Source organism: Chiloscyllium punctatum, chromosome 20, assembly GCF_047496795.1.
Source record: "Chiloscyllium punctatum isolate Juve2018m chromosome 20, sChiPun1.3, whole genome shotgun sequence".
NCBI lineage: Eukaryota > Metazoa > Chordata > Chondrichthyes > Orectolobiformes > Hemiscylliidae > Chiloscyllium > Chiloscyllium punctatum.
In genome coordinates, this window is record NC_092758.1 from 91,890,186 (window position 1) to 91,907,777 (window position 17,592).

General features: G+C 39.4%; 1 protein-coding gene across 5 annotated transcripts in view; it reads left to right on the forward strand.

Moving 5' to 3' along the window:
* Positions 1 to 17,592, forward strand: part of nsd1a (nuclear receptor binding SET domain protein 1a) — a 238,012-nt gene that overhangs the window by 116,893 nt on the left and 103,527 nt on the right. For all 5 annotated transcript variants that reach the window (XR_011963528.1, XM_072591225.1, XM_072591226.1 and 2 more), the window contains exon 6: positions 10,706 to 10,856. Coding sequence is in view for 4 of the 5 variants with exons in the window: in XM_072591225.1 (XP_072447326.1) it covers positions 10,706 to 10,856 (151 nt within the window). In the remaining variant the exon portion in view is untranslated. The remainder of the gene's footprint in view (positions 1 to 10,705; positions 10,857 to 17,592) is intronic.

Sequence of the window (17,592 nt, forward strand, 5' to 3'; positions counted from 1 at the left end):
TTGTCTGTTGTGAAATTGATTGGTTACTTAAGGGACATTTACAGTGTACCTGTCAAGTATTTTTCTTAGTTAAAAGTGAAAGCCATAATTACTTTCTGCATTTTGATGTATATGTTGCTTATAAAAGTAGTTTTTAGTCCACAAGACAATAAGACCTTAAGATATAGGAGCAGAATTAGGCCATTCAGCTGACTGAGTGCTCTCCCATTCAACCAAGGCTCTACGTTCCTAACCCCATTTTCCTGCCTTCTCCCTTTGATCCCCTTACTAATCAAGAATCCATCTATCTCTATCTTAAATGCACTCAATGACTTGGCCTCCGCAGCTTTCTGTGACAATGAGTTCCACAGATGCACCTCCCCATCTCATTTCTTTCAGATCATCCCTTCACATTGAATCTGTCCTAGTCTCTCCTCCTAGTGAAAATATCTTCTCCATGTCCACTGTATCTAGGTCTCTTAGTATTCTGTAAGTTTCAATGAGTTTCTCCGCTCATCCTTCTAAACTCTTAAGTACAGATAGAATCCTCATTCGCTCCTAATATGATGAGTCCTTCATTCCTGGGATCATCCTTGCAAACATCCTCTGGACCTCCTCCAAAGCCAGCATAACCTCCTGCTGCTCTCAATGTTCCAAATGAGGTCTGATCAGACCCTAGTCTTCACATCCCTGCTCTTGTATTCTCACACTCTTGAAGTGAATTCTAACATTGCATTTGCTGAATGTTAATCCTAAGAGAATCTTGAATTGCGATTCCCGAGTCCCTTTGTGCTTCAGATTTCCAAAGCCTTGTCCTTTTAGAAGAGTCTGTGCCTCTATCCTTCCTATCAAACTGCATAACCTCACTCCCTTATATTCCATCTGTCACTTCTTTGCTCCCTCTCCTAGCGTTCTGCAGCCTCAACATATCTGTCCCTCTACCTATCTTTGTGTCATCTGCCAACTTGGCAATAATGCTCCCAGTTCTTTCATCCAGGTCATTAATGCAGAATGTGAATAGTTGTGGTCCCAATGCTGGACCCCACAGAACTCCACTAGTCACCAGCTGCGTCCTGAAAAAGACCTCTTTATTCCCACTGTTTGCCTTTTGCCATCCTGCCAATCCTATATCCATGCCATTACCTTGCCCTTAACACCATGGGCTCTTACCTTATTTAGCAGTCTTCTGTCTGGCCTCTTGAAATCCAAATAAATCACATTAACTGACTCTCCTGTGTCTAATTTGTTTATTACCTCTTCAAAGAATTGTAACAGATTTGTTAGGCATGATCTCCCCCCTTGACAAAGCTGTTTTACCATGCACATTCAAGTACTCTGCAGTTCCATCCTTCAGTCCAGTGCTTTTAGTCCATTTCTTACAGTAAGAATCTTTGTGATAAGATCATATCTTTTCAACAGTCATCTGCAAGTATGAATGTCTTTTTGAAAGTTATTAATCTGTTACAAGGCTAATGACAATGACAGTGTCTTTTCATTTTTAAGTAATCAAATAAAATTCATAATGAACAAACATTAACAAAAAGGGCTTGAACGTGTAAATATTACCATTGGCTTGGACTACAAGTGAAACATGAGGGTTAGAATTTGTACAATACACCTCACATCTAGCTTTCTCGTCTTAATTTCTACAGTTTTGTTCAAAACAATATCTTCACACATAATATTTTAAAACATAGTGAAAAGAATTTTATGTTTGTTATAAAGCTTTCCAAAATGCCTCTCTTCTAGAACCACCAGTAATTTTGTTTTTCTTTTTGTGAAATGGTCAGATAACTAGTGAATTGCATCATTTGATCAAGGAGTTTTATTAATATTGTGTGAAACTATGAAGTAAAGTTTTCTTTTGCTTTGTGGTGAGTGAGCATTATCCCAAAGAATGATTTTCTCATTCAGTGGGCACACTATTCAAATGCCTCTTGTATTTGACATATACAATTCAATAGCTGTTTGTTTCCAGAAGAATCAGTATTTCTATAAGTCAAGTAGGAAACTATATTAAGAAAATAGGAAATTTTTTTAAGGAAACTATATTTTCTCAGCTTGGGAGGGGCAACATTTCCTTTTAACGTATTGAATATTTTATAAAGCCACTGCACTCAATGACATGTGGGGAAAAATGACAGTATCAGTACTAAGAATAACTAATTTTCTGCTTTTCCATTGCATAAGAGAATTAAAGAACACAATTCTTCATGTTTTAACTTTTTAATGTTTTGATTGCCCTTAAAACATCCATGACTTAAGGTGCTTCACTGTAATAGTTACTTCCAATATAACGAAACTCAAACCAACCTTGTCGTAGTACGTGGTAAATTCAACCAACCAACCTTGAAGCTTGATTGCTGTCTTTTCTCGATGTGACATTGTTTTTCTGTGAGAACCTAGCACAATTAACTGGGATAAGAGTAACACTCTAAATCGAATTAATGACTTAAAGTTACTCTGGACGTCTTCATGTATAAATCAAAGAATTTAAAAGCCCTTGAAGCCTGAACTCCAATCTCAGATTGCATCTGAATTTTTTAATAACACCATTCTCAAATTTTGCAGTGCCACTACATAAGTCACCAATGTTAATCATGAAGATGACAGTAAATGTTTCTTTTTGGTACTAATATTGTAAGAAATGCTTACTGATTTTCAGTACCACAGATCTTACTGGGTAACACACAAACTCAAGACACCATTCAAATCATAAACACATTTTCACTGTTTCTCTTCTGGTATAGCTCTTTAGGTGATTTCAAGCATACTTCTCTCTGGAACTTTCACCTTGAGAAAACCAGTTTTTATGTTGGCTGATCTATGCTGCAAAGAATTTAGTCAAAAGAGAGAGACTTGCCAGATTATCCATCATCTTGAACATTTAACTAATATTTAACTTGCCAGTGGCTTTTCCTATGACAAAGTCAAAACAAAAAAATTGCAACTGTATCGGCCACTTGAGACGACAGCAGCATCCTAGCACTGTCAACCCTGCAAAGGCCTTAGCAACATCAGGTGGATCGTGTCAAAATTGGGAAAGCTGTCAATCAGACTAGTCAAGCCTTCACTCTTTCTCATGGGACCATAAAAACAGAAAACATCACTGTTCAGAGGTAGTTGTGTACTCATTGGATTGTCCTGCACATCCTCTAAATTGACTCAGAGTCCAATGAAGTCTTGAGGTATCAGGTCATGGATGGTAAGGAAAACATCACTACCTACAACACTCCTCAGCTAATGAATCAATACCACTACTTGTTGAACATTGCGTTGAGGATGACAAGGGCACAGAATGGACTCTGGGTAGGAGTCTCTAATGTGTGGTTAACCCCTTTAATGTCAAATTAACACAGCACCACTGTTAACTGAGCTGCTGGAATCTTAAAGACATAGCTGTTAGACATACTAAGTAGCAAATGGGAGAGAATTAACGAGAAAAATATATTTGATATTGTCCTCACTAATGTACCTGTTGCAGATCCATTTGTCCATGACAGCATTAGTGGGAGGGACCACTGTAATGATTGTGGATATCAAGTCCTATGTTCACATTGAGGGTGCCCTCATTCAAGTGATGTGACATGATCATTGTGATAAATGGGACAAAACTGAGCATCTGTGAGGTACTGTGGGTGACTTGCAACAGCAGAGTTGTACTTGCCCCCCAGTCTATAATCTCATGGCCCAAAATAACTCTGTGCTGGGAGAGCAACCCTATTTCAATGAAGAGTGCAGGAGGGCATTGCAGCAACAGCACCTGACATACCTATAAATGAGGCATTGTATTTGTTACAGATTGCCATCCTGAAAATGCCAGCCCTTATTCCAACTTTGTCTTTAATTACCCAGTCCATGTTAATATACTACCTCCAATACCATGGGGTTTTTTTATTAAGTAGCCTAATGTTTGGTACCTAATTAAACATCTGGAAATCGACATCCATTATATGCACTTCTTCCCCTTTTTTTTTATCCAGTTTGTTACCACTTCAAAGAATTCTAATAAATTTGTCAGGCATGATTTTCCTCTTCATGGGGCCATGTTGACTGTTTGATTATGTTATGCATTTCTAAATTACATCCCCCAGGAGCAGACTGGTTAAGCTAACTGGTCAATAGTTATCGGTTTTTGTCGGCCTACTCTTCTTGAATAAAAGTGTTATATTGGCAGATTTTCATTCCTCATGCACTTTTCCAGAACCTAAAGGTTCTTGGATAATGACTGCCAGTGCATCCACTATCACTATAGCTACTTCTAATATTCTAGGATGCATTACATCAGATTCAGGTGACTTCAGTCCTTAGCCCCATTTGTTTCCCTAGTACTTTTCTTTCTGGTGACTTACTATTTATTTCCTCTTCACTCTGTGCTCCTTGATTTTTCATTATTTTTGGAGTGCTATCTGTGTCTTCTACTGTGAAAACTTGTGTGAATTATTTATTCAACGCCTATGCCATTTCCTGATTCTTCCATTATTATTTCCGAAGCCTTGTTCTTGGAGTGTACATTTTGGCCTTTTAAATAAGCTTTTGCTATCCATCTTGATATTACTTGCACGTTTACCCTCGAAGTTTGTTTTATTCCCTCTTTTTATTTAGTTATCTTTTTTGTTTTTAAAGAAAATCCCAATTCTCAGTTTTACCACTAACCTTTGCCACCTGGTATGTTTTTATTTTAACGTTATCCTTAACTTTCTTCATTAAGCCAACCATGGTTATTCCCTTCATAGGATTGTACTTTCTCACTTGGATTTTTTTGTTTTGAATCATGGACTATTTCTTAAATGTCTGCCATCATTTTTTAACTGTTGTTGGGCTGCTGAACTTCTTCCCACTGCACTTCAGCCAGCCCTGCCTCACTTCCTTTGTAACTACAGTTGTGTTTAGCACAGTTGTTTCTTCTATCAATAACTTCTTCCTTTTTGTTGTTTATTACCTCCACCATAAGGATTCTACATCTTCCCATACAAGATTATTTCTTGCTATCATATTTAATTCACCCCACTACCCCATGAACTGAAACCCATTGCACTCACACCAAGTTTGGGCCAAGCATTTAAATTGGCTTTTATTTACCCTATGCCAGCTTGCCTTTAGCTGAAGTAGTAATCCATAGATTATCAGGTTGGAGGTTCTGCTTTTTAATTAAGCTCCAAACAGTATAAATTCTTCCCAGAAAAACCTCCTTTCTAGTTCTGTCAATGTTGTTGGTACCAATGTGATAATGAAACTGGATCCCTCCTCTTCCATTCACAAGTTCTCCTTCAGTCCTGAGGAGATATCCTTAACCCTGGAAATAGAGCGGCAACACATCATTTGGTAACTGCAGAGTTGAGTATCTATCCCCCAATTATTCTTATTTCCTTTGTTATGTACCAGGTCAGAACCCCTCAAAATATTTGAAGAAGGTAGCCTATACCCTGAGTTTTTTCTTCTTTTAAAAGTAGATATTTCAGGTATGACATAGCTGGTCAACTCATTTGGTTTTAAACAAAGCAAGAATTTATTTAAACACTACAGTTTTTTTAAAAAAACAAGCACAACAAAACAGAATTTAGCAGAACTTACCTATTGGAAAATGTATCCAAGCAGATGCAGCAACTATTACTAATTTACAGTTCCCGTACAGAAACATCCCACAGAAACAGGTTCTTACAGGCAGGAGGGAACACCATCCAAAAGAGACTTCAGAACTAGGACAGAGGAGTTCTTTCCTGAAGCTTCCAACTCCCCTAGACTCTCTCATGTGACTGCTACACCTAAAACAAAGTAGAGAAACCCTGAACTGGGAGAACTGGCCACTCCCCTTTCAGCATTAAACTAGATACTTCTGTACCTCTACCGTTACGACCTCTCTACAAAAGAAGACCCAAAGACACAATAGCCTTTTTAAAGTGACAGAATTGTCATCTTACCCCTCCATCCCCCAACTTGAATATCTCCCTGTACCATGGTGCTTTGGTCAGTGTGCTGATCTCCCTGAAGTCTTAACTCTCATACACAGAGCTTGCAAAAATCCCATTATTGTTGGACAATTGCAAAGGCTGATGCTCCTCAAATTAGAACTTACCTCCTCTAGCTTATCTCTCCATGCTTCAGGCTCACTGCCTTTATTCCTGATGAAGGGCTTTTGCCTGAAACGTTGATTTCGCTGCTCGTTGGATGCTGCCTGAACTGCTGTGCTCTTCCAGCACCACTAATCCAGTATTTGGTTTTCAGCATCTGCAGTCATTGTTTTTACCTTCCCCACCCCCAACCAGGTTCCTATACCTGCCTCACACCATCCTGTCTTCAATTGCAAGCCAAATTTGAAATATGGAGGAACCTCAATTATTTGGTATTTGATTATCCGAATATTGGATTATCCGGCAAGATAGCAATGTCCAAATGCTCGACTAAACTGTTATCCAGCATTCGATTATCCGGAATTCAATTAACAGAGTGAAATATTCTTAGCCCGTGTCGTCCTTCAGATAATTGAGGTTCCTCTGTACCTAATCTGAATAGAGTAGGCCATTCTGCCCTTTGAGCCTGCACCACCATTCAATATGATCATGGTTGATCATCCTTAATCAGTACCCTATTCCTGCCTGATCTCCATAACCCTTGATTCCACTATCCTTGAGAGCTCTACCCAACTCTTTCTTAAACGAATCCAGAGACTGGGCCTCCACTGCCTTCTGGGGCAGAGCATTCTACACACCCACCACTCTCTGGGTGAAGAAGTTTCTCCTCATCTCTGTCCTAAATGGCCTATCCCTTATTTTTAAGCTGTGTCCTCTGGTTTGGGACTCGCCCGTCAGCGGAAACATGTTTCCTGCCTCCAGAGTATCCAATCTTTTAATAATCTTATACGTCTCAATCAGATCCCCTCTCAGTCTTCTAAACTCAAGGGTATACAAGCCCAGTCGCTCCAGTCTTGCAGCGAATGAAGAATCATGAGGTCAGAGATGTTCACTGAACTGGACCAGCTGTATGAGGATTGTGGCTTCAAGAGCAGGTCAGAGGCTAGGAATTATGTAGGAATAACTTACCAACTAACTCCATTGCCTAAGCATCATTTACAAGGCACGAGTTAGGAGTGGGATGGAATACTCTCTACATGCCTGATAGGTACAGCTCTAATAACACTGAAAAACTCAACATAAGCTAGAACACTGCTTGAGAAGCAAACTATCCATCACATTTCACATTCGCTTCATTTGCCACCAGAACACAGTGATAGCAATTTCCAAACAGGTAATGCATTAACTCACCAAGGTTCCTCCAAATCACTTTCCAAACTCTCAACTTCTATCTCTTAAAAGGACGAGCAACAGCTGAATGGGAAATCACCACCACCATCTGCATATTTCCCTTCAAGCTGACTTGGCACTATATCCCTGTCCCTTACTGTCACTGGGTCAGAATCCTGGAGCAACCTCCCTCACCATTCTGTTTGTGTACCTATACTAAATGATGTGGAGATGCTGGTGTTGGACTGGGATCAATAAAGTCAGAAGTCACATGACACCAGATTTTCTAATCAGTTTATTTGAAATCACAAGCTTTTGAAACATTGCTCCTTTGTCAGTTGAAGTGGAGGGAATTCTGTGCCAGCAAGTTTCACTCCAGTTCACCTGACAAAGGAGCAGTACTCCGAAAGTTTGTGATTTCAAATAAACCTTATTTTGTGTGACTTCTGACTTTATACTAAGTGGGCTGCAGTGGTTCAATTAAACAGCTCATGACAATTTTTTCAAGAGCAGTTAGAATGGGTAGAAATACTAACTGAGCCTGTGATTTTAAAAGTTAAATTTCATCCCTCCTTTCACTTTTAGCAGATGGTCCTTTGCATCATGGTTGCTCAGTCTAATGCCATCTGGTCCTAATCTATTGTAGTGAGTTTCTCAGGAGTGCCATTACAGTATACCTGAGTTTGAGAAGTGCAGGGTGCCTCGTTGCTTTCTGTAGTGACTCAGTGTCACAAAGTTTGTAATCAATCCACTGAATTGCTATTCAAGCTTAATAGTTTATAATGTTGAATAACCACTGTCTTACCATTACCCCTATTACCTTACCTGGACTTTTATTCCTTATGACCCTCTCTTCTCTACTCCATCATATCCCCAGAATTAAAGCCAACCTTGGATGATGTTATCTGATACCTTAGACCTTGTACATAAAGTATTCAAATTGCTGAAAAAGATTGATTTAATCATACTTCCCTCTAGGGCAAGAGGACTGTCACCTAGCACACAAGGTAATTTAAGATTTCTCCCATTGACCATTTGATTGGGTCTATGTCCTCCAGTCCTCCTTCGTATGTCCAGGCCAGGGCAGTTGCCAGCTATTGCACTTAAAATTTTAACTCTGTTGCTCTCTCTCCACAGATGTTTTCAGATGTCTGAGTTTCTCCAGCACTTTGTTTTTATTTCATTTCTACATGACTTAATCTCCTATCACTGTTTGGTCCTCATCATGATGTCTGATACTTCCTAAATATTTAACATTATTTACTAATCATTTTCAGTCTTGTATGCACCTCATGAATTACACATTTAGCATGATTTCTCATCTTTGACAAGAAAGATGAACCAATTCTCTGTCCCAGTTTAAGACAATTTGCTTTTTATTCACCCTGATCTCTATAATCTGATGCTGACATTGATTAAAAGCTTTATTGGATCCCTTTAATCAAACCTTTCTCGATCAGATAAATGGCACAGAATAATAGAAGTGTTATGTAGATCCACCAAATTTCCAAGTGCAATTGCCTTATGCATAGTTTCCAGTTCAATTTGTCTTTTTTTTAATAGGGCGCCTACTTAATGGCAAAGGTATACCATGGGAGACTACATCAAGCCAAATAAATTAGCTTGCAATTTTGCATGAAATCACCACTCTTTTTATTTACCTCCATGTGTTACCATCCCTCAAACTAAAACAAATTGGATCTTCATGCTCTCCTAAAGTTGAACCTCAATATTGGAATGAATCAAAATAGCAGTTTAGCCAATCTTTTCAACATGCCTTTGAGGTGCAACCACTATCTAACACCATATGATTAAATAAATTTGTAACTTGTACAGCTTCTTGTGACCAACTCAAATCTTTTAGACTAATGATAATTATCATCATCAGCATCCAAATTCTCTGAAGAGAGAAACAAGAGTTAATGTTTCGAGTCTGATATGTCTTCAGAACAGAACAAGAAGTTCTGATGAAGAGTCGTATTGGACTCCATGTTAACTCTGTATCTCTCTCCATAGATGCTTTGGACCTACTAAGTTTCTCCCACACTTTGTTTTTATTTCAGATTTCCAGCATTCACGTATTTTGCTTTTATTCAAATCACTTTGAGAATCAAACTCATGGTTTGTTGTGTACATGATGTTTTGAGTCAGATCTGAAACACCTTGTTAATATTCCTGGGGAATTTCTGGGGTTTATTTTCCTACTAATGCTGGGCTGGTTAGCTCATTTGGCTGGATGGCGAGTTTGTGATGCAGAGTGACAACGGCAGAATGGATTAATTCCCGCACCAGCTGAGGTTACCATGAAGGATTCTCCTTCTTAACTTCTTCCCTTGCCTGAGGTGTGGTGACCCTTAGGCTAAACCACCACCGGCTAATGAGAGAGCAGCTCTGTGGTCTGGTTAAGACAGTGGTAACTACTTTTTACTCCAATTGTGTCATCTGCTGTAGTGTCCAGCTTTGCTAAGAGTAGCGTAATTTTCATTCCTTCAGTGTTCCTTAATACTTGTGCCTACATTCAAAATATGAATGACCTCCAACTACCCAATCACTGAGTCCTCCATTGTATGTAACACTGCAGAATGTTTCATTTATGCTATCAAGGCTGGTAAAAATGATTACTTCACCTAATTATTTTTGCTTTTGTGCAATTGCAACTGTTCAATTATGTATGGTTTTGTACATATATTTCTTCTTTGAGTGAATGCCCATCTTTCAAAATCTTAAGTCTGACCTATCTAATATGTATCCAAAAGATCATCTTTTTCATAAATTTCATTCACAAAACTGAATAGACCTCAGTATTCAACTGATAGGCTTCTAACACCTAAAATATTTTGCTTTTGATTTTATTTTTGTGAGCAGTTTAAGACTGCAACAGTGCAGTTAGAGATGGGCAACAAATACTGTCCATTATGTTTAAGAATAATTTAAAAAAGCAAGTGAAAATGCCAGAGCCATACCTTCTTTCCACTGTTAATCCATCTTTATATCCATTTTTTTCCAGTGGTCTTAAGGTTTTATAGTCATGAGTATGTAAGTGGTTAATCGTTTTCTGACAATTTATATTTGTCTTTCTTGAAGAATGACAAGACAATCAGCCAGAAATCTGTTGCCTTAAAAATAATCTTATTAATATGTAGTTGTTTATAAGTTAAGCACAGAATCCCACTTGCACTAAATTCCCAACTTTTGCCAAAGCAGTTTACTAAGACTGATGGAAATCTGAAGTAAGCATTTTCCAATTACTGGAAAAGGTTAGACAGGTCAGCCCCGGTGGAGTAAAACAGAGTTAAGAGGCCAATGACCCAACATTTGCTCTGTTTCTTTACTTGGATGCTATTTGACCTAATGAGATTTGTCAATCTTTTTCGTTGTATCCTAACTTTCGCAGACTGTGATTTGCTCTACTCTGTGTACATTTTATGCCAGGTTTTGTGACATTAGTGTTTTTATTTCTAGACTTTGTGTATATTTATTCACAGATAAGGTCACAGGATGCCAATGAAGGTATTCAGCAGGTTGATGAGCTGGTCCTTACACAGAACATTGAACATCATGCTAAACAGAAGGAGTGGAAAAGAGCAGAGATATTACCCAATGTTACAGAACTGAAACAGCAGTCTTCGTCACTAGGTAAGAAGAATTCCATGTCAATACAGTAAGTCAAAATTGCTCTGTTTTAAATTGTATTGATTTAATGTTGCATTTTTAATTGGGCCAGTATCGGCGTTTAACATTGAGGTTTCACGTTAATATTGTTTCATGCCAGGTCTGGCTTGGGATCATATGTCTTAGCTAACACTATTTTTGGTTGGCTGTTCCTTCTCCCTAAAGGCCTTTCCCACTCACCAACCTTCCTGCTGTAAGCCCACCCTGTCACTGCTGATCCTCCTGCTCACTGACCTGTTCTGGACCTCCCATGCCAGATCCTCCTGCTTAACTCATTCATGCTCACTGCCTCTAGCTTGCAGCTTGCCTCTGTAACACTGCAATCTGAAACAGCTTTCATTGTGTAGATTGGGAGCAGGAGAGGCAGTGATTAAGAGGTAAGCAGGAAAAGTTAACATTTATTTTAATATTCATTTTAAATTAAAAATTTTTTTCCTTAAAGTCACTTAGAAAGGTACAGTATTTAAATTGCAGGGTACAATGTTTTGTTTATTTCTGACAGGCCCCTATAGAACCTATATAAAACTTTTATATTGCATGTAAGGGGAAGATTGTTTCATTTAAAGTTGCTCATTTTATAAAGTAACTACTTACATTAATGAGGAAATGCTATATTTCCTGTAATTCTTCTTACTGTTTAACAGGCTACAAATTCAGCATTCCTATCATGCCCATGTCTGCTTATATATTAAAAGTTCATGATTTTGAGTAGCCTGCTTTTTTCAATCCATGTGAAATTTCAGCTTGTTGCGTAGTGCACATACATGTTTTAGGGAGCATTGTTTTGCTCCCACTCTACCTCTCCTCAAAGTTCCTATTCCACCTCCTTCATTCACTAGCTCCAACATAAGGTCAGCAGTAAGGTAACTGAAGTTTACACAGTTCCAACCAACATTCACTTTAAGTTGTATGGCTGTGCAGGCATTGGGAAGCTACTGTTTAGGTTCTATCTTTGCAGTAAATGTCTGTCCTCCTTATTTTTCATATCAAATGTAACGTGTTATTGTGGATAAACATAATTTATATAGTGCATTAAACAAGGACCCAAAGTGTTTTCACCAAAGAATCAAAATATGACACCTCATTTAGTCCTCAGTTAGTCTGACCTCAGTGGTGGGAAAGATGCTGGAGTCAATTATAAAGGATGAAATTACGACACATCTGGACAGCAGTAACAGGATAGGTCAGAGTCAGCATGGATTTATGAAGGGGAAATCATGCTTGACTAATCTTCTGGAATTTTTTGAGGATGTAACTCTGAAGATGGACAAGGGAGATCCAGTGGATGTAGTGTACCTGGACTTTCAGAAAGCCTTTGATAAAGTCCCACTTAGGAGGTTAGTGAGCAAAATTAGGGCGCATGGTACTGGGGGCAAAGTACTAACTTGGATTGAAAATTGGTTGGCTGATAGGAAACAGAGTAGTGATAAACGGCTCCCTTTCGGAATGGCAGGCGGTGACCAGTGGGGTACCACATGGATCAGTGCTGGGACCGCAGCTTTTTACAATATATATTAATGTTATAGAAGATGGTATTAATAGTAACATTAGCAAATTTGCTGATGATACAAAGCTGGGTGGCAGGGTGAAATGTGAGGAGGATGTTAGGAGATTACAGAGTGACCTGGACAGGTTTGATGAGTGGACAGATGCATGGCAGATGCAGTTTAATGTGGATAAACGTATGGTTATCCACTTTGGTGGCAAGAACAGGAAGGCACATTACTACCTAAATGGAGTCAAGTTAGGTAAAGAGATCTGGGTGTTCTTGTGCACTAGTCAATGAAGGCAAGCATGCAGGTACAGCAGGTAGTGAAGAAAGCTGATAGCATGCTGCCCTTCATAACAAGAGAGATTGAGTATAGAAGCAAAGAGGTTCTTCTGCAGCTGAACAGGGCCCTGGTGAGACCACAGCTGGACTATTGTGTGCAGTTCTGGTCTCCAAATTTGAGGAAAGACTTTCTGGCTATTGAGGGAGTGCAGTGTAGGTTCACGAGGTCAGTTCCTGGAATGGCAGGACTATCTTTATGTTGAAAGATTGGAGCAACTGGGCTTGTATACCCTTGAGTTTAGAAGACTGAGAGGGGATCTGATTGAGACGTATAAGATTATTAAAGGATTGGACACTGGCAGCAGGAAACATGTTTCCGCTGATGGGTGAGTCCCAAACCAGATTACATAGATAAGGGGTAGGCCATTTAGGACAGAGATGAGGAGAAACTCCTTCACCCAGAGAGTGGTGGGTGTGTAGAATGCTCTGCCCCAGAAGGCAGTGGAGGCCCAGTCTCTGGATTCGTTTAAGAAAGAGTTGGGTAGAGCTCTGAAGGATAGTGGAATCAAGGGTTATGGAGATAAGGCAGGAACAGGATACTGATTGAGGATGATCAGCCATGATCGTAATGAATGGTGGTGCAGGCTCGAAGGGCAGAATGGTCTACTCCTGCACCTATTGTCTATTGCCTATTTCATATAGAAATAATGATAATGTGATCGAAAGCTTGGTCAAGGAAGTAGATTTTATGGAGTATTGAGAGGAGAAAAGTGAGGTAGAGTTCCAGAGAAAGATGTAGGCAGCATATTCCAGAGCCTATGGTAAGGCAACCACATCAATGATGGAGCAACTTTAAGCTAAAATGCTGAGAGGTACGAAGTAGAAGAGTAGGCCTGAAGGAAATTGAAGGGATAGAATGTGAGGTCACCGAGGGATTTGAAAATAAGGATGAGAATTTTAAAATTCAGGCTTTGCTTAATTGACTGATATAGGTCATTGAACCTAGGGAGATCAATGAACAGAATTTGCTCTGGGTTTTGGCAGATGTTTGGATTACCTTATATATACAAAGGATAGAAAGTGGGAGAGCAGCATGACGGTGCTGGAAGTATCAGTGGTGTGAATGAAGGTTTCAGCAAAGATGAATAATATCTGGCCAAAGTTGGACAATGTTAAGGAGATGCAAATCGTTGCTCTTCATGATGGTAGCTATTTCAGTCAACTATGACACCAAAGCTGGAAGCAGACTGGTTTAATATCAGACTGTTAGGTGGAATTAGAAGTGAGGGAAAGGGTCCTATAATTAGAAGTAAAAGTATCCATCAGTATTCCTATCGTTTGATTGTAGTAAATTCCTGCTTATCCAATGCTGGGTGTTGAGTTAGCAGTTTGGTAATTTAGCACGATGGGGGTAGTTGAGAGACGTTATGGTGAGGTTGAGGTCAGTGTCATTACTGTTCATGTAAAATCTAACATTATTTCAAACAATATCACTGAGGAACAACATCAATGGGGAGATGAGACTTTGGAGGTGAGCAAGTCAAATTCATCATCTCAAGAGGTAACAGACTGGGAATAGTCTAAATAAATCATTTTAAGTGATATTGTGGATATGATTCACTCGATAACAAGAAAGAATCTGACAATCCCTTCTTGACATTCAGTGGCATTACCATTGTTGAATCTCCCACTCTCAACATCCAAGAGGTTACCATTGACTAAAAATCAAACTGAATCAGCCATATGAATACTGTGGTTACAAGAGCAGGTCAGAGGTGAGAAATTTCGCAGTGAGTAATTCATCTAATACCCAAAGCCAGTCCAACATTGACAAGACACAAATCAGGACTATGATGGAATGCTGTCCATATTAAACCAACTTAACTTGATTGGCACCCCAGTTACCACCTTCAACACTCCACTTTCTTCATCACCAACATACAGTGGCAGTAGTATTTAAGATCTGCAAGATGCTTTGCAGCAATCTGTCAAGCCTTCTTTAACAGCACCATTCAAACCTATGATTGGAACCACCTTTTAAGGACAAGGACAACATTAGGTGGGAACACCTCGCCTGGTAAATTGCCTACCAAGCCACACACCATCCTGCCATGCAGCTATATTGCTGTTGTTTCACTATTGAGAGTTCAAAATTGTGAAACCTCATAATAGCTCTATAGAAATATTTACACTACAAGGTCTGCGGCAGTTCAGGAAGACAGCTCAATGCCACGTTCTCAAAGGCAGCTAGGGATGTGCAATGCACACTGGCTTGACCTGTGACACTCACATCCCACATGTAAAAGTAATACAAAATTTAAAAACAAAACCAGATGACAGCAGTAGAAAGGGGTTTGGGAATGGTGTAGTAAGCTGTGCCAATGGCTGCAGACAGTTTGAGAAGGATAAGGAATACTTGGTAGACAGACATCCATATGTTTAATTAGGCAGCAAAAAACTCAAGATTTACAAAGGTTTTCATTGCAAATCTATAGTTTAGCACAAACATCAGTTCCTTTGTGATCCTTTCCCTGTCTAAAAACCAAAACACCACTGGGAAAGAACCCAGCTCTCCCTTTTTTTAGGAACCCACCACCAATTAAGCAGAACACTCAATCATCTGATTACCAACACTGCCCCTAAGATCCCAGCTTTTTAAAAGTATACCTTAAATTACAAGTTGTCCACCATGAGGAAGAACTCAACTCTTCCTTTTTTGTAATTTACAAAGGTATTATAAATCCTTGGTATAGTGCAAACATCAATTTCACCCATCCTTCTGAACCTTTTACCTGTGCAGAAGCCAACACTCACTGGGGAAGAATATGGTTTTATTTTAAGGTATTTTTAATCAGATATATTATGACAGACATCTAAAGCAGGTGGAACATGAATATAGGTCTCCTAGCTCAGAGATAGGAACACTACTGCTGTGCCACAAGCATGCTTTTGGCTCTATTTTAATTTTAAAAACCCACTGTAAAATTAACCAATCACAATTAATTACGTAAGAACTCTGCTCTCTTTTTTAATTTGTCACAAAGCTAGTCCCTTTTTTTCTAAAAGCTGTTCCTTGGCTCAAGGAGACTCTGTCCTTGATTTTTTTCAGAGGGGCAATAATCCAGGCCGAGTTCCGATCAATCTGGTTTGGTACAGAGATGAAAAGGATTTTGAGAGGCCTTTTGTTTCTTTGTAAACAGATGAACCTTCAGGCCAAAGTGGTCATGTTTGAGAAATAACCTGTATAATGAAAGGGGAGTGGTAAGCTCTTTAGCTGGGCTGAGCAGTTTTAGTTCAGTCTTAGATTAGATGAGATTACTTACAGTGTGGAAACAGGCCCTTCGGCCCAACAAGCCCCGCCGAAGCGCAACCCACCCATACCCCTACATCTACCCCTTACCTAACACTACGGGCAATTTAGTATGGCCAATTCACCTGACCTGCACATCTTTGGAGTGTGGGAGGAAACCGGAGCACCCGGAGGAAACCCACGCAGACACTGGGAGAATGTGCAAACTCCACACAGAGAGTCGCCTGAGGCGGGAATTGAACCCAGGTCTCTGGAGGGAAGTGACTGTAATGAGGTCAGCCAGGTGGACCTCAAAATATGAATTCCCTGATTGGGTCTGTTAATCTTGTCCAATCAGGGAGCCCTGTAAATAAAGGGTGACTTGGTGACGGGATACCAGCATTTATGAAGTTATTTCACAGCTTTCTCAATTCTAACCTTCCTTTCCTCTTCCAAAGTGCTGTCATTCCTCAAGGCAGTGCTAACTCGATGTCCGTTTATATCTCTGGCTTAGTATCAAATTAGCTTTCAATGTGACAAATAGCATCCCATAGCTCCTTCGTTCCTGGGTGGTCTTGAAGTGGGAAGTTCAACAGGGAGCTGTATGAAAACTCTCTCTCTCTTTTTTCTGCCCTTCAATTTCAACCTGTAAGCATGTATTCCATTTATATTGGGTTTTAATGGGAGTTCACTTATTGGGACTTGCGATTATTCGGAACAGCATAATTAAGTCTTGTTGGATAGGTTTAATTCTGTAGGGGATCTTTATTCTGTTCTTTGTGTTTCATTGTGTAATTTTGTGAATAAATGTTTGTCTGTTTTAAAATCTGGTAGTCAGCCTAGCTAACTTAATCCAGGTAATTTTCGCTGTGCGCTTACCAAAACAAATTGCAAAGTTATGGTCTGGGGCTGCCTGCTTAAGAATGTTTTGAGTGGTCTGGCTTAGTTCATAACAAACTACTGGATCACTCAGTTTCCTAACTAAGCAAATAGCTAACGTGGCCTATCAGGAGCAAGAACAACAGATTTTTTTCTTGTTAGGTATTTATTCCATATTTATTATACAGAAACTTAACATCTTGTACAATATAGACAGATTAAATATGAAAGTAAGTCCAGCACTGGTCTCCTGTTTAGTTTGTAGATAATACATGCTTCTCCCTTGCTCAGTTTTCTTCTGCTGTCTCTCTGGTGTGTTGCAGGTGAGGAAATCTTTTAAATCCCAGTTTCTCCAATGATTCTTTGGTAGAACCCAGTTCTCTTTTAATGTATCACCCAACATCCCATTTTCTTTTTTATTTTAAATAATCTGCTAAGATGTCTTCTAAAGCACCCTCAAGACAAGTGGAACTTGAACCCAGAACTTCTGGCCTTGAGGGAGGGACACTACCGCAGTACAAAAGAACCATAACCAAGAAATCAGCTCATTTTTTAAATGAACCTGTTCAGATGTGTTGTACCACAGTCATAGTCATAGAGTCATACAGCATGGAAACAGACCCTTTGGTCCAACCAGTCCATGCTGAACATATTCCCAAACTAAACTAGTCCCACTTGCCTGCTCCTGGCCCATATCCCTCCAAACCTTTCCTGTTCATGTCTCTGTCCAAATATCTTTTAAATGTTGTAATTGTACCTGT